The sequence below is a fragment of the Pteropus vampyrus genome, unplaced genomic scaffold, assembly GCF_000151845.1.
Source record: "Pteropus vampyrus isolate Shadow unplaced genomic scaffold, Pvam_2.0 Scaffold134, whole genome shotgun sequence".
In the NCBI taxonomy this organism is placed as follows: Eukaryota; Metazoa; Chordata; class Mammalia; order Chiroptera; family Pteropodidae; genus Pteropus; species Pteropus vampyrus.
The window spans coordinates 3,770,901-3,798,864 of NW_011888915.1; the positions used below are offsets into that span (position 1 = coordinate 3,770,901).

The 27,964-nt window shown below is 46.5% G+C and overlaps 1 protein-coding gene across 3 annotated transcripts in view; it reads left to right on the forward strand.

The window, feature by feature from the left end:
- The window catches only part of SH3RF2 (SH3 domain containing ring finger 2), a 112,647-nt gene that overhangs the window by 78,792 nt on the left and 5,891 nt on the right, over positions 1-27,964 (forward strand). For 2 of the 3 annotated variants that reach the window (XM_011367473.2, XM_011367472.2), the window contains exons 6-10: positions 3,651-3,742; positions 5,049-5,219; positions 11,925-12,157; positions 15,325-15,674; positions 17,897-18,205. In XM_011367473.2, the coding sequence (XP_011365775.1) occupies positions 3,651-3,742; positions 5,049-5,219; positions 11,925-12,157; positions 15,325-15,674; positions 17,897-18,172 (1,122 nt within the window). In that variant the 3' untranslated portion in view covers positions 18,173-18,205. Of the gene's footprint in view, positions 1-3,650; positions 3,743-5,048; positions 5,220-11,924; positions 12,158-15,324; positions 15,675-17,896; positions 18,206-20,126; positions 26,391-27,964 lie in introns of those variants that run through there. The other variant, XM_023534892.1, reaches the window with a different exon arrangement.

A 27,964-nucleotide genomic window follows, 5' to 3' on the forward strand; every position in this document is an offset into this window, starting at 1 on the left:
AACCGATACAGACTTCTTTTAAATGAGTCATTTCCTTCAAAAAGAAGGAAAAAATGTTTTTATATTGTAACAGAAATACCCACCTCCACCTTCAAATACACAAACCCACTCTCTGCTCCTGCTCAGGCCCCTGAACACTGTGCCGGGAAGTACCAATTGCTGGAGGACCTCGCATCTGGTCTCAAACCTCTTGTGGCACAGGAACCTGAGGTCACAATTGATCCCAGGGAACCACTCACCAGGCTCTCTCTCAGGAATGCTGGGGCTCCGTCTTTAATCCAGTGACAGGAACAGACTTGCCTCCTTTTCAAAAGTTGGCCATCTGTGTAGTTGTCTTCATTCACTGGTTGGGGCCTTCATTTCTGTCCTGTTCTGTCTTTCTTCTTCCCTGCCAGTTTCTCCTCTCTCTGTCTTTGTCTCTCTTTTCCAGTATTCCAGTCATGCATTCATTCATTCATTTTTGTTTTCACCTTATTTATCGAGCTTCTGTCTGATCCATAGGTTTCCACTCTTGACTTGTTCCTATTCTGGTGGGTCCCCTAACATGAGGGTCACTTGCTAGCTGCCCATCGTTCAGCTGAGCCCTCCCTATACTTTTTCATGACCATTCCAGAGCTTGGACTGGGTCAAGCTAAGGTCGCTTGGATGTTTCCTGCCAACTAGATAATATATTCATGTTTTAACAGCTTTTTTAAGCCATAGTTACATACAATAAAGTTTACCAATTTTAAATATACAGTTTAATGACTTTTGACACATGTATAAAGGTGTGTATTGACTACCCAAATCAAGATGTAGAACATTTCCATCACTCCAAAAAGTTTTCTTGTGCCCGTGGCAAAATCCCCTTTCCCCACCCCTGGCTCTTGGCAATCCTTAATCTGTCTTCTGTCCCTATAGTTTTGACTTTTTTTTTTTAGGAATGTCATATGAATGGCATCATAGACTATGTAGCTTTGTGTGTCTTGCTTCTATTATTTAGGATGACAAGATTCATCCGTGTCGTTGCGTGTATTGCTTAGACGTATGCCACTGTTGTTATTCTACAATTTGCTTATTCACCAGCTGATCGGCATTTGGGTTGTTTCCAGTTTGGAGCTAAATGAATAAAGCTGCTATGAACATTCGTGCACAAGTCCTTGTATGGACATGTTTTCATTTTTCTTAGATAAATACTTGTGAGTAGGATTGCTGAGTAGTGTGGTAAGTGTATATTTAACTTAATTTTTAAAAATTGCCAACTTGTTTTCCAATGTGGTGGAAACTTTTACATTCCTCCCAGCAGTATATAGAGTTCTAGTTGCTCCACATTCTCACCAACACTTGGTATGGTCAGTCTTTTTAATTTTAGCCAATATCATAGGTTTATAGTGGTATCTCACAGTAGTTTTTAATTTGTATTTTTTTAATAATTGTTGATGTTGAGAATTTTTTTATGTACTTATTGGCCACTCAATATATCTTCTTTTGTGGTATCTTTTGCCCATTTCTTATTGGGTTGTTTATCTTCTTCTGAAGGGTTGTGAGAGCTTTTCCAATCTTTTCTTAATCTCCCTTTTCTTCTTCCTTCCTCTCTCTTCCTCTCTCTTTCTCCCCTCATGCCTCTGTCCCAGTTTCGGACTCTCTCACCCACTTTCCCCCTCTCTCTCTTCCGCCTTTGCCTCCTTCTTCTTCCTTGTCCACTTGTGTTCTTCCTTCCCCTCCAGGACACCTCAAAACCTGAGAATCTGGCCTCCCTTCCCATTGCATATTAGAAAGAACGCTATCTCAAGCCCATCGATTTCAGTCGTAGCCAGGTTCCATGCTTGAAATAGGGAGAACTATCCCCTCCTCTGATGAAGCTAGAGAAGCAAAAAGGCAGAGCCTGGTATAATGGAGGGATGGCTTTGCGTTCTAATATCTTCCTACTGCCTACTGCCTAAAGATTAATAGTGTTTATGGATAGAAGGGCTTTTTACTCAACCATAACATTGGAAAGTCACGGGTGTTAAGTGAAATTCATTCTGTTTCATCAGTGGTCCATCGGTCTCCACAAACATAAGATTAGTTGTTTGCATAACAGGCACTCCCTTGGCACAGCTCCTAAGCCCAGTAGGGATTTGCCTTACCCAGTCACAGGGAAGGAGACGCCTAGCCCAAAGCCAGCTTCTTTTCATCTCTGTTTGAGGGAACTGGTGTGACAATATTTGATTGCAAAGCTCAGAACACTTCTCTCAGTGTTAGAGAGCCTTGGATGTGTGACCATGGAATGCTCTTTTTTAATAAGAGCTTTACTGAGATATAATTCACATACCATACAATTCACCCATTTAAGGTATACATTTCAGTGGTTTCTAATATATTCATAGATATGTGCAACTATTACTACCACAATTTTATATTCCATCACCTCCAGCAGAAACTCTCCACCTTTTAACTATCACATGTACAGCCATATATACATATAATTACACAGTATATGTGTATGTCAATTCATATACCCACATGTATGAACATAATCAGATAACAATAGACCAGCGGCATCATACATCCACATACGATTGTCATGGGTTCCGAACAAACATACACACTTACACAGAGAGCCAGAAACACATGCACTCAGTAATGCATTCACACAAACAGTAGTTGTACCCACGAAGACACTGTCCTAAAAAGGCACACATATATAGTTACCATTACTTATGGGTGGATAACTGAAGACAGATTGAATGTTATTTACTCTGGATAAGTTTTCATTAGTCCCTGGTGTAGTGGGTAGGAAAATCTTTTCATTCATTCATTCTTTAACAAGCGACAACAACATATGGAGCACATAAAAAAGACAGTGACAAACAAGGGATTGTCCCTACCCTCCTGAACTTAGAGTCTAATGAGGGGGTGGTCAGTAAATAAACAAGGAAATAATCACAGTTTATGTGCCAACAAGGAAATAAGCGAGGTAGCATGATAGATAATAGGCAGAGTCCCAGGACGGTAGACAGTTTCCAAGAGCTTTTAGCATCGTTGCTTCCTCTTTCATCCTGGAGAAGTGAAAGGGATTCAGATTCACCTTCTATAAGTCACTGGATACTCCGGCATGTGTGTGTTGCGGGGAGGGGTGGTGCTCAGGACCTAGACTACCTGGCTTTACATTTTGTCTCATACTGGTCGAGTGACCTTTCTCTCAGTTTCTCATCTAACAATGGGGATAAGAATAGCACCTTCAATAAGGATTAAATTACTTGTAAAGCACTTAAAACAGGTGTTAAGTCTCAATCGATATTAGCAGTTGGATCATATTCCAAGAGTAAGTTTTCACAGAGGGAGGGGAGAGCACTGGGAGGAGCGCAGGGTGGAGAGGGGGCCGCGGGGCACAGACCGAGGAGTCTGGCAGTGGCCCGTTGACTGTAAATCGATGGGCCTTCGTCCTCTGCCACATCTGAGTAGCCTTTTGGAATGCAGCTTTGACATGCCACCTCATCAGGACATAAACCTATCTGTCCTTGCCTTGTTCTGCCCACAGCCACAAACCACAGAAACAACACACAGTGGGTGGCACTGGGCATGGCTCTTTGTTTTCAGCTGCATCAGGACTTTCCATAGCAGCTCTGCTGTGGGCCTGGCGTGTGATGTTCACTGGTTCCTCTTGGCTGTCTTTTCTGTCCGAATAGGTCAGCACTTATCACCCCATGCCTGCCTCCTCAGGACATTCCACGGCCATCGTCAGTCTGCCCGGCTCCCAGCAACATCTCCCAGCTAACATGTGAGTAAAACACTCAGTCTCCCACCCCTGATTCTGGCACGGAGGAGTCATCTTTGCCATCCCTTTGCCATTGAGCATCACCACTCCCAAACCATTCCCTCCAGAGAGAAAGCAGCTCCCCTTCCTTTATAACCACCAAGGGAATACTGGTAAAAAAAAAAAAAAAAAAAAACAACAACAACAAAAAAACACAAATTAGCAAACCACGTCATCCTAGCTCATTACTTTACAAAAGTAGAAAGAAATTGAAAGATGATATACTAAAACATTGTTGGGAGATTGAGTATTGAGCAATCTCTATTGTCTTCCTTTAGATTCAAAATGTTGGGTTATAAATAGATGTTGCTTTAGTAATCAGTATAGCATTTAAAGGGAGAAAAAAAACTTCCAGATGAGAACACTCCTCACCAGCCCCTTGATAAAACGTTCCAATGTCTCAGTCCTTAGAATCGAGGACTCCTAATGTCTCGCTTGAGAGCCATGTACTGGTGACCTCTGGATCTAACATGCCAAAGTGGGCTGTTTTTAATGCCTTTATTCAGCCAGGCATTCTCACTGCCACAGCCTCACTACTCTCTAGTGTCTTCACCCCCAACTCATACCTGGATGTGACCTACTTACCCCTCTATGGACTTCACAGTAGCAAGTCCCTGCTCGTACCCAAAGACGTTTTTGCCATATTAAACCCATTCCCTTCCATCCCACCATGCAGCCAGTAGTCCACTGTGTACCAAAGAATTAAAATTAAACCTGTCTGCCCCCTCCCAATGTCCACTTCCCTGCCTACGTTAAGGTGGCTCCTCAGGCCATTCCAAGAAGTCAAATGGGTCTCAAGTCTCAGGAGAGGGAATGGCTCAGAGAGGCTTCCAGCTGACCTCCCATTTCCCTGATTCTTGCCGGCTGTCCCCGTTTTCTTAGGTCGTACTCTAATCAGGGCAAGGCTGCATCCTTGGTAGAGCTATTGCATCTGGGGTTGAAACCGGGTTCTGCCACTAATTCCTGGTCACCATCTCCTTTCTCTATTCTAGGCCAGTTTCCCCATTGTCAAAATGCCGATGTGGCCTAAATTAGAGATTTTCAGCTGTGAGACACTCGATGGAGAGGGCAGGGATCTGGGCCCCTCCTCTACTATTTCAGCCGGATTCTGCCACCTTTATCTGCCTTACGAATTGAAGTTTTAGTTTTCAAAGGTTGATATTGCTGTCCACAGTGTCGAAGTATCCATCTCCCTTCGCCCTTCTCTGCTTCCCACCCTCCCTTAGGTGTGGATGCCCTCATCCTTCACCAGTTCCCTATGTCCCCCCAGGTTTGTAGCCCTGCACTCCTACTCAGCCCATGGACCTGATGAGCTGGACCTGCAGAAGGGAGAAGGCATCAGGGTCCTGGGGAAATACCAGGACGGCTGGCTCAAGGGCGTCTCCTTGGTTACCGGGCGAGTCGGCATCTTCCCCAACAACTATGTCATCCCCATTTTCAGGTGCGTCCCCTCCAATCTCAGGCATTAGAGTGTCGGGTCATCTAGGCCAGGGGCCATTTCAGAATGTGGGCCAAGAAACTGCTTTTGCCCTAGCTCCCTCCTAACACTTTTTTTTAATAGCAAAAATAATTCTCTTTTTCACAGCTCTTCAATTTACAAGCACTTTTGCATTTTTTAGCTCATTGGCTACACCCAAGAATCCTGTAGGTTGTTATTATTTTACAGATGAAGACACTGATGTACGGATTTGAGCAAACTGCCCAAAAACTAGATTTCAGGTTTTCTGTACAAACCCCCAAATCCCACTTCACATCTGCCACTGCGACACTTCATCTAGTGGCAGAATAGGGAAATGTGGTCAGATGAGCACCCAGAGCACCTCAAGAAACATCTTAGGATGCTGGGCCATTGGCAGAGTTTCCATGAACTCAGACCACTCCCTGCCCACCCACACCCCAGGTCGAATACTAGTTACCCTGTGCGTCTTCTTCCCAAATGGCTTTTCCCAACCCTTTTCATTCCCTGGCAAACCTATTCATTTCACTGGCTTGCAGTTTGTCTGGCTACCTCATACCACAACTGCAGTGCACACAAACCCCAAACTACCCATGACTCCTCCCACCTCCACCCCACCACCCAGGCAGAGCCTGTTACAAGGCGGCAGGGCCATCACCACACGTCAGCTGCTGTCTTTATGACATACCAGAGAGTCATAACTCCAAGGAAAGTGATGATCCCATTGTACTCTGTAATATGTGTCCTATGTCCAGTTTGGGGGACCTTCCTATAGTTGGGGCACTGAGTCCGGAGGAGGGCAACAAAGATGGTGAGAAGACAGAAAACCATATCACGGGAGAAGCTGATAAGCTAAGGTTGTTTAAGCTGTAGAAAGAAGGGTCAGAGAAGCCAGGAAGTAGATTTGTGCTGTGAGGGGCAGTGAACCAGCAGGTACAACTTAGAAGGTTTGGGTTCAATAAAAGGCTGAACTTTCCAATCCATAGATTTTTCCATCAGGCTGGCGAGGGGAGAGGGGGGCAGTGGACCCCTTTCTAAGAAGAAAACAGACAAAGTCTGGATCCCCACAGATCCAGGCTTCTATAAAAAGATGTCTTCACCTGGCAGAAAGTTGGAGTAGAAGATCATAGTTATTCCCTTTGGTGGAAGGCTCTCAGGATTTGTTAAAAAGTTATAAAATCTCCAAAGGCAAATGGAGGGTGTCTGTAACTGATGCTTTAATTCATTTATTCAACAAATATTCATTCACGTGCCAGGCACCTTTCACATGCCAGTGAACAAAATACACAAAATCTCTGCCCACGGGAGCTCACATTCTAGTGGAACAGACAAAAAACAAGGTAGGTAGGCAATATATACGGTGTGTTAATGGTAAGAGCTAAGCAGAAAAATAAATTAGGAAAGGGGAATAGAATTTGTGGGTGATGATTAACATTCTAATAGGCTGGTCGGGGGTGGCCTTACTGCGAGGTAAGGAAAAGGAACGAAGGACATGAGGAAGTGAGCCATATGGGTCTCTGAAGAACGAGCGTTCCAGGCCAAAGGAACTGCAGGGTACCGAACAAAGGCCCTGGGGTCGGACTGTGCCTGACACGAAGGCCAACAGCATGGATTGAAGCAAGTGCGGGGGAGGCCAGTAGGAGATGAAGTCAGAATGGTAACAGGGCATCAGATCTATAGAATCTCCTAGGTCCTAGTGAGAAATTTGGCTTTAACCTTATTGCAAGGTTTGGAGCAGGAGAGCGACATGATCGAACTTATATTTTAACCGGAATCCCTCCAGTTGCTGGGTTGAGAGAAGAAACTAGAGAAGAAAAGGTAGAATCAGAGAGACGAATTAAGAGGATATTGTAATAATCCAGGGGAGAGGCGATGGTGGCTTGAACCAGGGCATCAGCCGCGGAGGGAGGCCGAGGCGATTAGAATCTGGCTGTACTGTAAAGGTAGCGACAATGGGATTTTCTGACAGATCAAATGTCTGGAGTGAAAGAGTAGCAGATTCAAGGTGAGTCTAAGTTTTTTCGCCCTGAGTCACTGGAAGATGGAGTTGCCTTTTACTGAGATGGAGGTGAAAACCAAAAGAGGAACAGGTTTTTTGTTGTTGTTTTTTGCTTTTTTTGTGGGCGGGGGGGTGGGGAGGTAGGGAGCAAAAGCTTAGTTTGCAGCAGATTAAGTCTCAGACACCTATTAGTAATCCTAGTAAAGATGTTCGTATACCAGTCTAGCATATAAGAAAGAGGTCCAGGCTGGCGTTTAAAGCCCTAACACTAGGTGATTTCATCGCGGTAGGATAAAGGTGTATTAGAGAGAACGACAGTAACCTAGGAGCTAAAATCCTCCAGGAATGAGGGAACAGATCTGGCAGGGAATGATGAGTGCAACAAGGTGGTAGAGTCTGATAACATGAGCCACGGCTGGGAAGTGTGGAGGAGGGTGAGAGAATGGTCTAGAAGCAACAACGAAGAGCAAGGAGGACACCTACTCTAACTCACGAACAGTTTCTTCCGTGGGCTCTAACAGGAATTCTCCAGGGCCCTGCTGAGGACCAGGGCGTTCGCTTATACATTAGGCCTTAGCCCAAAGTCCTGGCTATGCCACAAAAGAACCATTAGCTTCAGAGTGGCTATATAATTTGCCAGCCAAACTAGATGCTTTTGAGATGAGAGAGGGACTCTCTTAATACAGCAGGTGTAAGCAGACTTTCTCGGGGAGATGAGGACGTGGGATCGCCCGAACTGGGTGCATGTAGGACTGCATTCCCATGCATGCAAGGCTTCACGAGCTTCCCTTTCCCCCCTCCTCGGCTCTTCTCCTGCTGTGTTCTTGGGCATGCCATGAGCATCTAGACCCACCCCCTCCCATAAGACTGCAGTCAGACAATGCGTGGAGTTTCAGCACCATAGATCACATTGAGTCAATCTCCCCCACCCCCAGCTCACGGAAATATGAGCGTCTGTGTATATTGTGGTGCTACTTATGCGGATGTGTGTTTTTGCTTCTAGAGAACCAGCATTTCCAAGAACAAGTCCCCGTCAGAGCATATTCTCCAGAAGGCTATTAGATGACAGAGGATCAGTTCTTTCTGTGCGTGTGTGTGTGTGTGTGTGTGTGTGTGTGTGTGTGTGTTCTTTGATGCCTCCCTGATGCATAGATGGTACATGTCCAGTTTATCTATCTGGGGGCAGCTCACCCTTGTTCTTAACTACCCTTTTCACTGTGGGAGGTTTAGTTCCTCTAGCTTCTTAGGGCTGAACGATGCCGTCATTTGTCAGCTGGGTTGCTACTGCTTTAAACAGGTTGTGTTAGAACTGAGTGGGTCAGACACATGTGCAAGACTCTTTGGTTAGAACTGAGTGGGTCGGGCTACGTGTGCTTCTGCTCTTTGGCTCTGTGTGTGCGTGAGTTTCCCCCACCCTCTTTGACTTCTGTTTGCAGTGATGGCTCTGCACTGGCACCAGCCCCATCGGTGTACTGTGCAGCCTTTTATAGACAGCCAGGGCTTGAAGGTGTGAGATGCCTCCTGAACATTTGAACTTTGCTCTTATTAGCTTCATCTCCTAATCAGGGGTCCCTAACCTCCGGGCGGACTGGTACTGGTTCATAGCCTGTTAGGAACCGGGCCGCACAGCAGGAGGTGAGCGGCAGGCAAGCAAGCAAAGCTTCCTCTCTATTTGCAGCCGCTCCCCAGCGCTAGCATCACTGCCTCAGCTCCACTTCAGATCATCAGGCATTAGATTCTCATAGGAGCCCCAGTGCCTAGTGCCAAAAAGGTTGGGGACCACTGTCCTAATGAACTGAGCCAGCCACAGTTTCAGGACTAACTATGGATAGACCAGAGTTGACCTAAATGCCAGGGTTTTAAGGTTTAGCAAGTGAGCCTTTTAATTACCAAGAGTAAAAGGCTTCTGTGCTATCCAAAAATCTGGGCTAGAAGGTGATGCCAACCTATCCGGCCGTGATGACCCCACCTAAATCTCTGCCCCCATGACATATTTCCCCAGATCCTGTAGACGTCCATTGGCTCAGGTCGTCCAGAACATTTGTCATGTTTTCATCCAAACCCCTTCTTAATAGCACCAACATCCATTTGGGTTTCCTCTTTCGTGAATAGTCTTGGTGGGAGGCAGAAGTTCCCTCCCTTTTCAGAGGCTTAAGAAACCAACCCAACCCCAGCCCATCAGCACAGCCAAGGGACAGGCTCAGCCAACCCGATACTCCCTGTTGGGGCTTGGAAAGAATGTGGGCAAAGCCGAAGACCAGTCATGGCAAGAACACAGGCAGCACCATGCAATCAGGCTCTTCCCACCTCAGATTCCCTGGGCCGCCTCCCTTCCATCCTGTTTGCAGCCCTTTCCACCCCATCCTGTCCTCCCAGTAAATTTCCTTCTGCCCAGTCAGCCAGGATATTTCTCTTTCTTGTGAACTTCACTGGACACATGCGCCCACCTGATGCCTTATGTGTGGAGGAAAGTGACACATGGGCCACCACTCATTTTTCTTTAACTTTCTACACAGAACTATATGAAAATTGTCAAGGTCCAAGCTTGCACCTTACTAGGCAGCCACTGCCAATGGTGAGCACAAAAGTGCTGCCATTTGTAACGCCCCTTGCAAACACTGGCAAGTTCTTAAGGGCTCATGTCACAGATGGAAAAGAGGACACAGACCTACACACTCGAAACAGCACAACAGAGCAAATCAGAGGCAACACGCACTCCTTCGACTCAAGCCCAAAATGCCTTTCTGTCTCTCTGTCTAGAAAACAAGGTTCACGATGCCCACGGGTCTGGGGTGTCATGGGGATTAATTAATGTGTGCGAGCAAAGTGTTTTGATGTTAGAAGAAAGTGCCAGGTAAGTGCTGAGCTTCTTGCCAAAGGACATAGAGGGACTCTGTGTTGGACGGGAGACTGGGATTTAGGAGTTTCTGGAAGCCAGCCGAGTGCTGGGCTCAGGAAAATGAGGTCGCGCCTCAGTCTGTAAACAGTCATTCAAAGAAGAGCCTGGTGGAATAAGGCTGGCTTAGTCCTAATTAACTGTATTCTGTCCTTGCTGCTGCTGCTGCTGGGAACAGTGTTGGAACCTGTCTTTCCTGTTTTCAATCCATTTTCGGTGTCTAGCACCTTAAAGCCTCTGTTCAACAAAAGACAGGCAGATGCAGACTCTCCCCCGAAAGCCAGTGCTGGGCTGTCTCTCCACTGCCCAGCCCTCATCTCTAGAATGTAGTCCGCACTCCTCCTGGTGGGCAGCCCATTCCCCTTCACTGAGCGCACCGCCAGGGACCAGAGGCAGGATGGCAGCTACGGACAAAGTCCCCTTGCCGTGAGCGTCATCTCCTGGCACATTAGCCTGTGTATGCTTCCGGGGCAGAGTTGGCTATATTACATGATACCTTACCCATCTTTGTACAACACTGGCTGGCCCTTTATTAAACTACATATCACTTTTTTAAGCAAAAGAAGGAGAAATAAGGGGAAATGCCCTAAAGAGAAATGTGGAGGCGTTGATAGGAGGGAAACCAGGAAGGAGCGCCTCTCTGTGCCGGGGCTGCGGTCAAGTTGGTTATCCCCAGGTGATTAGCCAAGGCTATTTAATCAACAGAGTGACAAGGTGATTGATGAACTGCTCAGTAGAGGCTCTGATGTTGAGGTCGAATTGGTAAAAAGGCAAGAAAGGCATGTAGAATGACTGCCATTCCCCACGGCATTCAGGGACTTGCAGGCTGGGAACAGTGGATAAGGGGTTGCTACTTTATAAAACTTTAATACTAGTTTTAAAAATCAGAGCCCAAGGCTAAAGAATTAGGGTCTCGCAGAGGCACAAGTAGAGCTTACCACTGCTCTGGTTTCTTTCTTTCAAGCAGGATGCAGGTTTTTCCCTGCTACCAAATGTGCCTGCTCTAACTAGCTAGAAGGTCGTGTAGTTCAGTAGTAAGAGCACAGATGATGCAGCTCAGTAGTAGAGCAGAGGGCCAGCCTGGACCTGAGTCCAAATCTTAAGTCTAGTAGTTGCTTAGGCAAGTAACTGTAAATCTCCATTTTTCAATCAATAAAATAGTGGCACTAATAGTAACCTACCTCAGCAGGCTGTTGTGAAGAACCCATGAGATAATGTGGGTAAAGCGCTTGGCCTTCGCCCAGCGCACAGTAAGTGCTCAGGATGTGTTAGCCAGAATGACTGGCCTCAGCGCTGAAAGCATCATGGCAGCCACTCAGCAAACATTTGTTAACAACATATGCAGAATACATCAAATAAGTCATATAAAATCTCTGCCTCCAAAGAGTTTAGAATCTAGTGGAAAAGTCACTGAATGAACAAGAACTCTCCACTGCAAAGCGCGATGAGTACATAAAAGACCTTATGCTGTGAACTCAAGGGCTGAGGGGACGTGGGGGGAGGAGTGATCAGAGCTGGAGTGAAAGATGACGTAATTCATGTCTTCTAGTTCCACCAAGGCCTCTGTGCGAGAGCAGATGCCTGTCCGTCAGCGCACTCATCCCTATCACGGCATGGGAATGAGGCTGACTTAGTTAAGCCTGCATGGTTGACACTGAGCTTGTTTATAGGTAGGAAAAGGGTGGGGAATGGCCACAGGTGGTATACGGTTGGGAGCTGATAGTTTTTTAAAATAGGACTCTTGACGGACCTTTTTTTTTCTGTTTCTTCTTTTTTGAAAAATTTCCACAACCAGAAAGACATCTAGTTCTCCAGATTCCCGGAGCTCTGGTCTCTACGCCACATGGACGCTATCGACCTCCTCTGTATCCTCCCAAGGCAGCATTTCAGAAGGCGATCCCCGACAGAGCCGTCCCTTCAAGTCTGTCTTTGTGCCCACTGCCATAGTCAATCCCGTGAGGAGCACTGCCGGCCTGGGGACTTTGGGACAGGGCTCTCTTCGGAAAGGGCGGAGCAGCATGAGAAAGAGTAAGTGGTGGCAGAGAGGTATGTGCCTAGAACTAAGTGAGGGGGTATCTGACCCAGGGTAGACAGTACCTTCTGCAGAAACAAGGATCGTGGCTTTGGAGCAAGCCTCTCTGTGAAGGGTGCTTTATGATTCACAAATACTGAGTTGTTTTTTTTGGATGAAGCCAGACCGACTCAAGGTCACTGCCCTCTGGTCACTTCACACATATGTGTTGGTTGACTGGGATTATGGCAGTGCTGGGTGCCAACATATAATTAGAACACAGCCAAGACGATGTTGATTCTTATTAGGACAGAACGAAGCACTTGCTGGATAGTGCTTCTCAAACTGTGCTCCACGGAACCCCTCAGGAGTGCCGAAAGGGAAACAAGGGGAGAATGGGGGGAAGGAAGAAAAGCTTAAGAAGTCAGTGCTAAGAGCCCCTGAATCCCACTTTGTTATTTAACTAACACGTGCACGAGGTAAATATATATATAATTATAAACTTATATCTATCTATACTTATTTATTTATTTATTTACCTCAGTCCCAAATTCTCTTCCATGTTCTTATCTACCTTGTAATCCTACTCACTGCACTGTTCAGCACTTTGCTTTTATTTTAACCTATATAACATCTGCGTGCACACCCGGCAGTAATATAGATCTTTCCTCTTAAAAACTATGCTTTTATCTCCCAACACATTGAACATCTACATAAGATTTCATTTTCAGAGGTTTTAAAAGTGTTTGAAACCCACTGTTCCACAAAACATCAAGGTCCCGTATTCACACACCTCTCCAGAAGACAATGAGCCAAGCAAAGTAAATTTGATTTATTCCACGTCCCCTGAGTTAAACGGGGCTCTGCTATCTTAAAAAATGATTAAATGTAATATGACTAGTCAGAGCAAAAGAGTAACCCGTGAGACAATATGCCGCCCAGGAAAACGTCCCAAGAAAATTCAATCTCTCTCCTAGTGATTTCATCTGATCTCCTGCTTGACCTCAGTCCCACTGTCCTTGCCTCTCGATTCTACCCAGCTGTCCTCCCTCCTTTACCCTCTGGTACCTTCCTCCGTCTCCTCCCCACACACGCAAAATATTAATCCCACCATAACGGCCTTGAGCAAGTTACTGACCTCTTCAGTCTTCAGTTTTTCTCATTTGTAAAATGGAAATAAAAATAGTACCAACTTCATCAGAGTTATTGTATGATTTTAATAGAATAACCCATCTAAGACTGATGACACAGCTCCTGGCACCTAAGCTCTTGAGAAATATTAGCTATTTTTATACGATTATTATTTTATCAATATTACCGTTGTACTACAACTAAGCAGATCATCTTTGCTCCGTCCCAATTGTGAACTCACTTAGACTCAGTCTAGACCACTTACCAGTGCAGAGAAGGACACCCACTGGCAAACACTCCCCATTCTTTCACACACTCCCTCCCCACCTTCACGTAGATCACGATCAGTTTGGAGCTTTGACTGCTGCGTTGCATGCACATGTAATAAGAAAGCATTAGCTCTCTTGGAAATTAGGAACCAACAAAATAAATAGATAAGGCATGAAACCAATTTTTCACATGATTCCGGGAACCTGAGGCCATGTCCGCCCAGGGCTGCTTTGACTTTCCCAGATCCCGGAGGCTTTCTGTCTCTCCCTTCTCCCAAGGTGAGGCTGCTCAAGCTATCAATCTCCCCAAAGCGAAGAGAAATGGCAGCAGAATTGACTGTGCGCACCTCACAGGGCTGACAGTGGAAAAATAAATGTCTACATTGAAAGGTCAGACTTGTGTACGTGGCAACTGGCTTGCTTGCCGCCGCTGAGAACACCGACTATGTTTAGTGAGCATTCTGCTTTTCATGTTCACATCCGGCTTGACGAAGAGTCGCAATGCAGAACACGGCCTTGGCTCCGGCCCTCTATGCTGCACACAAATAACTGATTCACACACGTGTTCGTAGAGTGTCGCGAACGACTAACGTTTCTGACTGGACGTCACCTATGGCTCTCTAAACACTGGGAGACCTTTATGGAGAAACGGCCGCAATGCTTCTCCTCCCTCCCTGCAGAGTGCAGTGAACTCCCAGTTACTTACAGGACATACGCTCAAGGGATGGGGATCTCCTGTCTCCAGAGAATTTGAGGGGAAGGAATGGCTTCCTTTTACTGAGGGGGGATCATCTCAATTACTCCCTCCCCCTAAAAAAGAATAAGTGCAGGGAAGAGGCAAAAGCAAACTCCAGGACCTTGCATTTTTAAGATTCACTATCCTTTGCCCACAAATAATGATATCTAACAAACACGGGCCATTTATTAGGTTCCAGGCACCGTCCTAACCCTTTGCACACATTGTAAAACGTAGTCCTCACTCCAGCCTTATGTGGTGCTGTTATTAGCTCCGGTTTACAAATGAGGAGACTGAGGCCCAGGTTGGTAATGTGGCTGACTTGTCCCGGCTCCCTGGGAGTAGATCTGATTCCAGAGACTGTGTCATGGGACTTTGCAAGGCTCATCCGCACACAGCCCTAACTCTAGAAGAGCCTTTGCAACTTTGCTTCCATCTGGTGTCACATTTGCCTAGCACACACACTCTCTTAATATCCCACTCACTCTTCTCCCTGCAGCCCGCGACCAAAGCAGTCCCACCGCCATACCTAAAGCTTCTGTCAGAATATTCTTCGAGTAGCCGGTCAGCATCCTCTCCCCTCCCTCCCTCCGTCTCATCCCTCTCACTTTGACTCTCAATTTCTGTTTTCTGTCTCTTTCTTTCTGTCTGTCTGTTTTTCCCTCTTTGGTCTGCATGCCTCTATGTTTCTCACTGTGAAACCATCTCTAGGTCTGTCTTCTTCACTTTCCATCTTAAAGATCTGGAGGGAGAGAGTAGGAGAGAAAGAGAGAGAGGAGAGAGAGTACAAAGGGAAGTTACATACCTTCTGACACCGCCCCACGCCCGCCGCAACATTCAGCCAGCCACTTATTTGCTGCCAGCATCAGCAAACAGCGCTAAAAAAAGAATAAGGTCACCTTTGAAAGACCCTGAGAGAATGTCAGCATAGTCGAATTGGGAAAGCTCTTAACTATTCTGGGATATCAGGACACGTGGCTAACCCAGCCCAATCTAACCTGCTGGCAGCCACCCCCATTGCTGATATGTCTGTCGTATAATTCCCCAGATGGATCCCTGCAGAGACCCGTCCAGTCAGGGATCCCCACCCTTGTGGTGGGCTCCCTCCGACGCAGCCCCACCATGGTCGTACGGCCTCAGCAGTTCCAGTTTCACCAGCCACTGGGGGTCCCCTCGACAGCGATGGCAGAGATGGGACCCAAGCCCACTCCCACTGGGGAGCCTGCCCTCACGTGCGTCAGCAGGGGCAGCGACACCAGGATCCACTCGGCAGCCAGTTCCATCATCATGGAAGGCAAGGAAATCCCCATCAAGAGTGAGCCTCTACCCAAACCACCTGCATCTGCCCCACCATCAATCCTAGTGAAACCAGAAAACTCAAGAAATGGCAGCGAAAAGGTAGGAACGAGGTGACCTTAGCGGGGCACGACTCTTTAGACCCCTAACATGGCCCAGTGTCCCAGCTCTTGAGATTTTAGTATTAGTGGCCAAGAAATCAAAATTACAGCCTCTAAGGGATCCTCACACCCTCACCAGGTGAGTTACCGAGCTTCCTTTCGTACTTTCTGAATATTTCATAGTCCTTCCTTCGAGGCCTGGAGGTAGCTTGGAAAAAACATGGCTTTGGCATCAGACAAATTGTGATTTGAATTCCAGCTCTGCTGCTTACTAGCTGGTAACTGGCCAAAACATTTCACCTTTCTGAGACTTCTTGTTTTGCCGAATCTGTAAGCATAGTAACCACCTCATAAGATCAGGTTGGAGATTGAATGAGAGATGCGTATAGCGTTTCATAGGGCTTGATACATAATTGTTCGTGGTATAGAAGAGGCAACTGAGATACAGAATTTAAGTGATTAATGAAGGTCACACTGAGTCATAACAGCTCCAACAACTAGCTGCTATTGTAACCTCCATAGCAGAGGTCAGATCTGTTCACTTCTACTCCAGGGATTTTCTCACTAGAAGACATAGGAGGAGTAAAAGGCTTATGTTCTCAATAATATCCTTAAAATAGGAGGGATGGTGGGATGGAGGAGGTGACATCACGAAATTAGGCGATATGTATCATCTTCTAGTTTATTGACTATAACATCACCACCACCACCACCTCCATCCCATCACCCATTTTGCCTTCACTGGAAGATGATGTGGTTTCCTTCTCTTAGTTAAGCACTGACCGAATGCTCACGCCCTGGCAAGCACTGTGCTGGGTACTTCACGTGTTCTCTCTCATTTAATCCACACGCAGCCCTCTGAATTAGGTATTATCATCATCATCATGATCATCATCCTCATTTTAAAATGAGGAAATGGAGGCTTAAACAGTTAAAAGTACACCACCCAAAGGCGACACAGCTGACACACATAAGTGCCCAGAGTAGAATCCAGATCGAATACAAAAACTCATGCTCTTAACGCTAAGCTATAAGCTTGCAGAGAAAGACATTTAGAAAAAAATATAAATATAAATGTTGGGAGTTTTTTTTCTGAGTTATATTTTCAAATGATTCATAGTTTTCCAGGCCCCAGTTGCCCATTACCCCAAGCTATTAGATACAGCCCTCAAACTGTAAGTGTTTAATAAGTGTCTGAACCTCTGCTGGATGTGGCAAAGGTCAGAGTATGAAGAAACTGGATATTCAATGGGGTCACTAGGATCTAATTTCATGGGGAAAAGAAATCATTCTTTAGCAGTACCACAGAACACTTCATTAATCCCTAAGAGAGGGATCGACCAAAGCAAATACCTATCAGTACCAGCAGATATGTAACAGGCTAGAGAGGTGAAGGGAAAGAGGGGGTTGGCTCGTGCAAACAGGAGACCGTGCCTTCCTTACAAAGGGGGAACTGTTAATCAGTTCCAGCCAGTTGTCCCCAAAATGGGGCATGGGGTCCAGTGTGCCAGAGCTTTGATTTTTTTAAAAGACATATGAAATACTGAATTTTATATGTAATCTCCCAATTTGTATGTGTCGGCAACTAAATCAAACTCTCAAACATTCTGCAGACTAAATTCAGCCTGCATGTGTCCAGTTTGCAAATTCCGCTTGGAGGACTTCTAAAGCCATTTTAGACCTCGCTAGATGGAGTCAGCTGGGGAGGCCTCAAGGAAGTGGTGTGCCTTGGGATAGGCCTCAGTGGTGGGAGGAGAGGAGAAAGGGAAGGCCAACTTCTTATACTTTCTAGAATAGAGCATACCGTCTCGCCTCAGGCCCTTTCCTCAGGTAGGTGGTTGCCTACCCTTTTTCTCCGAGATAATTCTTAATCTGTTCTTCAGTTCTCAATTTAAATAGCTCTGCCTCTAGGAAGCCTTCCCTGACTAGCACTATTCCAACCTCAATTCGATACTCCTCTGTATTCCCCTAGCACCTTATACTTCCCCCTTCATGGCGCTAGTTATAATTGTCTATTTGTCTATTTGTTCACTATTGGATTCACAGCACCTAACGGAGTGAGTGATTCGTAGTAGACACTTGGAGACACAAGTATTTCCTGAATAACATGTAAATGAGGCTTCAAGTAGCGGCACGTGTAGAGAAACAGCATGGACCAAGTCCCAGGGGAAGATGGCACATGTCTGCCACCTCACCGATGTCCCTTTGCTTTCTCTCTTGCAGCAAGTCAAAACCGTGAGATTTCAAAATTATAGCCCTCCTCCCTCCAAACACAGCACCTCCCATCCCACCTCCGGAAAGCCCGAACAGCCAGCCACCCCTAAGGGATCCCAGCCTGAAGCAGCGCCCTTGGGCCCAGAGATGACCATCCTATTCGCCCACCGAGGCGGCTGCCATTCTGGACAGCAGACAGAGCTCCGGAGGAAGTCAACTTTTGGCAAGACCACGACCCCAGCGTCCACTGCCTCAGCCACACAGACCGTGTTTCCCAGCAAATGAATCTACGAGTGGCTTTTCCTAGACCCCGAAGAGGTGAATTGCATTTAAATACAGTCTGCCCCCTCTGAGGGTGGTGTCCTGCCATTCTTAGGGTACTTGAGCCTGGGTCCTTGTTCTGCCCATTTTACCTCCAGGAAAGGAGAGATGGGAGCAGGGACCCCTGACCTGGGCGGGAGGACAGACTGGGTGGCCTTCCAAAATCATGACCCAGTGCAGCAAGGCCCAAGGAGTGGGAGGCCATCCTGCCCACTTCATTCCCCAGCCTGGGTGTATGGCCTCTTGTCCCCTGTGTTCTGCGTAGAATTTCCACGGTGTCCTAGAAGGGGCCTCGTCACAGGGTATCGCAATGGTGGAAATGTTGGCATGCTTCTTTGACCTTGTAATGTTCCCGACAAGCATTAGAGCAGCTCTGTCATGTGGCTACGGATAGGGTCCTGTATGGTATTACAAACAATACTTCCTAGCTCTGTAGTCTGACTTCCCCAAGAGAATATAGCGTTACAAAGTTAAAAATACCTTTGTAAGGTGTTTGAGTCCAGATAGATATTCTGTTCGCATTACAACATTCTTTACTTTCTCTGATTTCTTCTCATTTGGGGCAGACTAGCTTTTTCACAGGGTGGACGGATAAGGCAGCGATGTCAGTGGTAAGATGCCGGCCCACGGCGGGGGTGAGGGTACTTCCTTGAGGAAAGCTGCTCTCGAAGGGACTGGACGGAGGAGGTTGGAGAGGAAAAGGGGGCGAATGAGGAAGAGAAGAGGGAAGGTGAAGGAAACAGGGAAGACAGAGTGGGAAGGTGATAAGAGAGGGAGAGAAAGAAGTAGAATTGGGGGAAAATATCAGGGAAGAAGATTCAAGAGGCTTGGAGAGTGGCCTCGACATTTCTGACAGGTGGGGAAAGAAGGACAGAGTCTCCAGAATGAGGCCACCCCACTAAGATGCGGCCAAAGCGAGTGGGAACGGCCAGGCAGAGCCTTGTAAACAGGGGTGAGAGGGCCTCCCAGAGAGTGGAGGCGATGTTGTAAGACAGCCTGTCAGTTCCCATTAAACTCAATTGTTACGATTTAACACATTGCTTGCCTGTCAACGTGGGCGCTGTAATGCACAAATGCCGTTTGCTACTAAGGCTGGTGCCATTAAAAAAAAAAAGCAGGTCTAATTAGATCTTTCCCTTTCTTGAAGATTTCCCAGTTCTTCAAGATCCTGAGATTAAAAAAAAAAAAAATGCATCCTTATATACCCACCCACCCAGTTGGCAAAATGAGTTGTCCACAGACTTTTCCAGACCTTAATAAGACAAAACAAAACTGTAATCCTGCCAAGGAATACTGCATATATAACAGAACTTTGGGGCTGGCAGAACTAACGTGGTTACACGTTCTAGTGTTCCCGTGAGCTATTGACCCATGTCTACTCCACAAAATCTACGTGCCCAGCTCCACGCCAAATAATCCACATGGAGAAACGGAGAAAAGTGACAAGGACAAGGAGTCATGGTATAATTTGTCAAATATGAGTACTTACACCTCCTCTGTACCCAAAAAAAGAACCCTTGATAAGTTTGGCAATGAGCTTAGCAATCTACTCTACATCCAGAGTGGCAGGTCTATGACGTGACCTGCCAACTCAGTAGCAATGGAGCCAGTTAATTTTTAACCATTGGGGGCGACTAGCAGGTCATTTGGGTGTAATAGCGACACAATCCACGCCTTCCAAATGAAACAGAATATTCTTCCCACTGTCCCCTATCTCCATAGGGTTCCCTCTCTGAGCACTGCGAACAGTTTCAAAGGCTGGCCGCCCCCGCTCTGCCCAGCCTCTTCACCCGTGCCCAACCTCAGACCAAACCCCATCTCTGTGCAGTCTCCTGAGGATCTGAAAGGGGCAGGAGGGTGTGTTTTCCAAGTGAAAGTTGAACTCACTGGCACCTCCAATCATTTATTCCACCAACAGGTTTCAGACATTTGTGTGCCAGGCATCGCAACGAGGATGACAGACATATCCTCTCCTATAATTTCCACCATAACCTTACATGACAGGTATAATTGTCCCCATTGGAGAGCCCAGGAAACGGAGGCTTGAAGACTAACCAGGGATAGTGGCCGAACCAGTTCGATCGCTGCCCACACCCCCGAGTTCAAGCTGTCCCACTGCAGAGCCCAACTTGGGACCATGCTGTGTGAACCGAGAGACCACCCTTGACTTTGGGACCCTGACTTCAGACTGCGGAGAGATGGCATAGTGCAGTGTTTACAAACGCAGACTCTGCTGCACACAGACTGGGTTCAAGACCTCATTTACCGCTTGCTAGTCACGTGATGCAGGGCAAGTCACTTAACCTCTCTGAGCCTTGTTTTCTTAAATAGGAAGAATAATAGTGCCAACCTCAGTAGGATTAACCGAGATATCATAAGGCGACTTAAACCATGCCGGCACATGGTGAACACGTAACAAACATTAGACTTGAATGTTTTTAAGGAAGCAAGCTATTGAAATTCCAGGTGAGAATGTCTAAACTAAGGGCATGCCCACGACTGTGGTGCCACAAGGAGGCCAACATAGCCTAGTCGTGGAGGTCAGAGCATAGACTAAGCTGAGTCCCGAAGGACAAGCATGAGTCAGATAGACAAAGGGGTGGGAGAAAGGGTGTCCCAAGCAGGGGAAGAAGCATTTGGTTGCTAGGTTTAAATGTAGCAATCAGCCAAGTTCTCTTAGAGGAGTCCACTCCTTCGTGGAACATTCCAGGGATCCCAGCTAGAACCCTAGCACCTCACGTCCAAAGCCAAATATTCCATCCTCTGAGAGCTCCGTCCACTCAGCCAAGGCTCAGGAGTCCCTAGGAAGGGCACCCCTTCTCCCTGAGATCAGATTCTGAGAGCCATACTTGAGGACACCCTCTCCGTAAGCAGCATTAAGACCCCCACTTAGAGCTAGTCTCCTCTCCTCTACCTTTCACCATCTCATAAACAGGGCTTTTGGAGCCAGAAAAGTTTAAAGCAATGCCCTACCGGTGACTCGGTGAGGGGCAGGACACAGTACGTGGCTCTGTGACTTCCAATTTCTCTTGAAAATTCAGAAGGTCTGTTCACAGCAGGCCTGCCCTCCTGAGCAGCAGCAATCCAGGGGGAGTAGGGTCTGGGTCAAGGCCGCTCCAGTTAAATGGACATACACTCTTCAATTTGCCTTGCCCCCACCAGCCCTCTTTGCTCAGTCACATGAGCTGCACCTGACTTGGGCACGTTCCCCTAGAGACCATGTACTGGACTTCATCTCTCCAAGTCATCATAAACCCCTTCCGGGTTAGAGCTTGGTCCTTAGAGACCAGCTGCTCCAGGGCATTCAGGTCTCATGAGCGTAGTGGGCTGCACCTGGGCCCCAGAGAGTGTCGTTCAGTGGGAACGTTTGAGGTGAGAACTGGACATCTGTGTTTTCTACCAGCAGCTCCCCAAGTGACTCTGATGCAATTAAAGTATGAGAATTGAATCTGCCTTTCTCATATTTTATAGCAGAGCTAACATTCAGCAGGAGTATGGCCACACTGGCTATTAATATATTGAAATAGGCCCGTGGTGATAGGTTAATAGTGGCTGCTCTGATCTCCCAAAGCTTCTCCCCACTCCTGCACCCTGGCCCTTCCTCCAGGTCTCTCCCTATCACTCTGCCATCCAACAGCCAAATGGCTAAGGCCAGGTGCAGCTGAGGCTTCCGGCAGTAAAGCCCTTCTTCACTCTGATTGGCTAGTGCCTACGCCATATTGGTTGTTAAATATCTTGACAGTTATCCTACGATACAGAATAAAGCCCAGAGAGGTCACTCAGAGGCTGAGAGCACTGCTGTCAAGCCCAGCAATCTTCCCAACCCCCACACTGGCCACTCTCCTTGACGGTCACCTTCACGAGGCATGAGCAGTGTGCCCTTCAGCTTTTCAGCTCCTCTGGCCTTCATTTGGCAGATATGTAAGTCATTCGTTTCAACAAGATGAGCAGGAATTCATCCTTCTCCTCTCACTGCCTCTGTCCACAAAGGACAGCCCCACAGCATTCGGCCTCCCTCCCCCAAAAGAGAGCAGCTGTGGCAGACAGAATAGCGAAATCCTACCAAGTCTCTCCAGCTGAGGGCAAGTGCTTAGCAAGCTGGGCTGCCCCGGGACCAGCAGCTGCTGCCATTGATGCTTCTCTTGTTTACATCTTGCGAGTAAAGACCCCAGTTCTCCCTCTGGCTAAGAGAAGGGAGTGATAGACTTCCAGCAATCTCTCAGGTGACCATGAAATATAGTCACTTAGGGAATGTGTGCGTCAGGCAGGATCAAACCAGAGGAGTTACTTCCAAAGACCCTTGCAGCAGGTTGGTGTCATTGAGAATAAATCTCGCAAGGGCATTTTGCTTGGAATAGAGCAATGTTAAATGATCAAGCCATCTGTTTGCCAGGCCATAGCATTGTGTCCTAGGCCAGAGCAGAAATGAAATGTCCAGGAAGCTCTCTTGCTTACTGACCTACACTTTAACATAGAATGCAGCAGAAGTGGGATCAATGACAGGGTTGGGGGGCATGGAACAGCATTACAGATTCACCCGTTTGTCCATTCGTTCATTCCATAACAGTTACCCATCGCCCACACTGGACCAGGCTCTGGGAGAAGCGATGGGGATTCAGTGGTTAATAGGATAGGTAATATATGTACGGCCCTCACAGAATGTTGTTTCTTACAAATTTTTTCTGGATTTGGGGATTCTTCTCTGCTTTTCTCCTTTTTTAAATTGTATATGTATTTTTTTATAAAACAAATAACCATATACCTACCACCTAGCTTTTTAAAAAAAAATATTATCAATACCATTGAAGCCTGCTGTGTGCTTCTCCTAATCTCATCCTTTCTTCCCGTCCTCCCCCTTCCCTCCTAACCACTATTCTGCTTATCATTCCCTCCTAACCACTATTCTGAACTCCATGCTTATCATTCCTTTGTAAATTTCCCATACATGTACCATATGGGATCTTCAGTACAGCTCACGGAGGTCCTCAGTAAACACTAGTTACAGCAAATATTGCAACCTGAGGCCCTAGATACCCTGCCTGAATATTGGAACTCCCATCTGGCTTTTGTCACTGGTATTCTGAGGCTTTGATTCATTGCTGGGAGTTGAGATTTTGATGCACCAGCATGTCTGGTTTTGAGAAGTTCTAGTTTAGAGGGATTTTTACAAGAATTCTTGCAAATACAGCTGTTTGAGAAGATTTTGTTGCTCCTGAATAGGGAAAATATAGGTTGTGGCTGTGCCCAAACTGTTTGAGTAGAGGACTTTCCAGGCAGCCCTCCTCTGGGCCTCGCCTGGGGCTTCTGGGTAGCTGACTGCAGACGCAGGAGCAGATGCAGCTCTACAGAATCGGACACTAAAACAGATCTTGCCGCCGCCGCCACCGCCACCGCCGCCGCTGCTGCTGCCAAATTCTCATAAAAACCTTGCGAAGTATGCAGGAAAAAGCTATTTTTGTCCCCAGACTACAGATCAAAAGACTGAGACTCAGAATGTTTCAGTGCCTTGCTTAAGGTTATATAATTCGTTTGAGATGGAAGGGAGACTGGAAAAAAAAAAAATCTCAGACTCTATCCAGCAATAATTGCTACCATTTACTGAGCACCTACTACGTGCCATGCACTTTACATACATCATGCCATCAAATCCTATGAGAGGAGGTACTGCTGTTGTCCCGTTGTAGAGGTGAGAATTAAGGATCAGAAGTCAAATGACAGGACCAAGGCAACAAGGACTAGAACTCACGACTCTAAGCCCAAACCTTAATCTTAACTCATCACATCCGTCTTCTTTAATAGCAACTATAAACTCATAACGTGGTTGAGGTTGGAGAGGATAGACAAATGGGCATGTATCGCTGAGATCAGGGGGAGGAGGATGGAGACAGGAGTGGTGGGATGGATTAACTTAGAGGATCAAACCCTCCCAGAGAAAAACTACAAGGGTCTTGTCATCCGAGAAGCAGGGTTAGGAAGGAAGATAATTAAGAGTGTCCTACACAGAGAACTCCAAAGAGCAAATCTATCCCCACTACAAGGGCGGCCAGACCCAGCCAGGCAAATTGAAAAAGAACCAAAGGTTACAATGAGGTTCTGGGTCATTGACGTCAAAACACAGTGATCGTATTGCATCCCCTAGATTTCTCCCTCTTCATGAGTTTATTTCTGGTTTTGCTTGTCCTCACTCTAAATGATACAGAGCAGAAAAAGAGAGACATGTTTTCCGAAATGACCCCCACTTTCATCTTCTCTGTAGGAACAAGAGGGCTCAAGAGCTGACATTTTCCAGTGTTCCATACTGGTATTTATCCAAAGTTCAAAAGCAATTGTTTAGGGCGATAAATACATACAAACAGATGCAAGCTAATTATGCAAATAGGATCACTGCTGGATGGACAAGAGCTGCAGCGTGGTAAGGACTAAAAGGATGCCTGCTAAGACCCAGGGAAAATGGCAAAAGGCATTCGCAAAGGCCATTTTGTGTGTCCTCAGTTAATGCTGTTGGAGTAAGTGCTAGCTTGACCGACTGACTTGATGAAGGCCATTTGCAATGTCAAAGTTTGACTGCTGTAGAGTTTGATGTGTCCTGGAGGCCAGAACTATCCTAATGTCCTTCCAATGAAAGCAATGACTCCCTGGGCCATCCAAGAGGATGGTGAGAGCTATTTTCATTCAGGAGACCTTCACAAATAAGCAAAAGGAAGCTTGAATGAAAGCAAAAATGCCTGGAGGACTAAAGAGGAATTCAAATAAATATCACCTTCAAAAGCCTGTATCCAGATTCCTAACCCCATCCCCAGTTCCTTGGGGAGATGTTTTACATCTCTGTCAAGGAGAGAGCTAGAGAACCGCATTGCGTGAAGAGGACCTGTCAGTCACAGCTCGAGAGAGATAGCACCAGCCTCCACAACAAGGAACAGAGCAGTCAGTCAGAAGGGGCAACACTGTTTGGAAAGGAAGGCCAATTTAGATATCAGAACCACATTTCCAAAAATTCCATTTGCATATTCTATTTATGAGCTGAATTCTTTTTTAAGCTTGTTTTCAGATGTTGGCAAATTTGAGAGCGTAGGCCTCCGTCATGGAGGCCTCCAACAAAGGACTAGATTTTAAAGTATCAGTCAACAAGGGTTGCGGGGTAGCTACGCAAGCTATATTCCCAATCCACCAGAACTTTACAAGCTACAGAGAAGCAATGTAATATAATTGCTAGGATGATGGGTTTGGGAACCAAATCATCTGTGTTTTATGTCCCTGTTTTGTCACTTAGTAGTTACGTTCCCTTTGGCAAGTAACTAAAGAAATCTGAGAAAGTTACAACACCTCCCTAGTCCTGTTTCCTCGTCTGCAAAATGGGGATTGGAATCTTCGCCTGAGAGAGTTCTCAACAGGATTAAACGAGATCAGCTCTGATGGTGGTATTGGGTGCATTGAAGTATTCAATAAATGGTGGCTATTACCAATAAATGGATATGGAGGTACAATTCAAAAACAACATACGCTAAAGAGCTAGGCTCTACCGTGCAGGCAGACGTGAGAGAGGAGAAACGAGGGAGTGTTTCGGTTGTCGGGAGGGCTTCACTGAGGAGAAACAGATTCAGAAGCTGGTAGCGTGAAGAAATGTTATGTGGAGAGGAAAGTACCTGGGTTCTGGGACCACATGTCCCTGAGTTCAAATCTTGGCCCCACCCCTTGTTGGCTGCCTGACCTAACCTCCCTCAGACTTCGTTTCCTCGTCTGAAGAGTGGAACCGAGAAGAGGCACTTCATAAGGGCGTTGGGAAGATTAAGGGAGACAGGTAGGTCAGATGCCTGTGTGCAGAAGGGACCCTAGAAGTGGTGGATGCTGGAGCAGGCATGACAAAGGCTTGAAAGCACAAGAGCAGGAGAAATGCTAACTACAAGAACAAGGCGTTATTCGCGGCCATTCATTAGATGTGTACTAAGTGCCAGGTACTGAGCTAAGTCCGTAGAGGGGCAGTTGCCGTGAGACAGGTGACTGGATTCAAATTCAGGCTCCGCGTTTCCTCCATATCACCATGGGCAAGTCATTTACCCTCCCTAACCTCCAGTTCCCTCGCCTATAAAATGTAGATACTAATTATGCTCTCCTTGTGGGCTCTGGTGGGGATTAAATGAGAAAATGTGCATAATAAAGTCATTAGCACAATGCCCAGCACATAGAAATTGCTCTGTGGTGTTATTATTTACATGCATTTTCTCTAATCCTCATAGCAACCCACGAGTTAAGTGTTATTGTCCCCTATTTATAGATCAAACAGCTGAGGCTCAGAGGATCAATCACTTGTCTAAGGTCACAGTGAGGAAGCAGTGGGGCCAGCTCTGAAATCACTTCACCTTTCAGATATGCCGGTAAATGGCACCAGGGTTGAGGCAATAGGACAATTATTTTTAAATGCATCCTATGCCATAACCCTCATCTTGTCTTCTGATTGTCCCCGCCACCTCGCCTCATCTGTTGAAGATTTAAGGTTTAGGGCTGTCTGTGACCCTGAATGCAGCCCATAAGCCCATCGGCACTGCTCCTCTGGGGACTTGCAGCTTCACAATGTTGGCAGTGTTTATGAAACGTCCATTCTGATTTGCAAATAGGCCTGACACAGATATGCTTCCAGCTGGCCGGTGATTTCAATAACAACCCCGCCTCCTTGGGGCCAATTAACAGAAATTAAATGTCCCTGGCACACTTTGTAATTCAGAAAATGCATGTGCTGATTAGTCAAACCCCTGCTGGACATGTCATTATGACCAAGGGGCTCCAGGCCAACGTCCTAGCTCTCACTCTATCTCCTTTTAGAGTCACAGAATGTTTTGTTCCTGGGTAGAAATCAATGTCACCTCATTCGGTTTCATTACACAAACATTGATTGAGCATCTACTGTGTGCCAAGTTGCGTTCCACACAGTTGGGGTACAGCAGTGAACCATGCAAGTAAGTTTCCTGCCTTCTTGAAAGGGAGTAAAAGGTAAACAATTAGACACAGAACTTCTATACGATGGACGTTATGAAGGAAACAAAGTGAAGCGACAGAAAACAGCACAGGGGTATGAGCTACATTAGGTAGGGTGGCCAGGAAGGTTTCTCCAAGGAGGTGACATATGAACTGAGATTTGAAGACTAAGCAGGAACCAGTCAGACAGTGCGGCAAGGCGGACAAGAACAAGCTCAGCATGCCCAGAAAATTCATTCATTAAGCACGCATTTCTCATGCAATCAATATGTGTTGAATGAACAAGCAGAGAATAGAAGAATCCATTTTCCTGCCAAGAAGGGCCTTCATAGGAAGGATGACTTATGGGAGATGCCATAAGCAGAGGCAAGTTATTTCCCTTTTCTCCAGCCCCATTCCCCGTCTCTAAGGCTGGCTCAGGCACTAGCAGTCCAGGGCTGTAGGACCTTAAGCACTGACCTCACAAAGGGTCTGGCCCTCATGGCTCTTTGAAGCAACAACTACACAGCCAGCAACAAGCAATCTGTCCGTTTTTAAGCAGTCAAAATGGTTGTTTAGAATTGCGTGGACAAGACATGAAATGACATCTTTGTTATCATTAGGATATAGTTATTGAATTTCCATACCCGCTTGCTCATTCCGAAAATGTGTATTATTAATTGCGAGTCTCCCTATCCCTTCCACACTCCTCCCCTTCCCCCCATCTTTTTCTAGCACAGTGATTAAGAGCCCAGACTGTAGAATTAGAACACTTGAGTTGTATTTCAGGTGCGACTCACTGTGTGA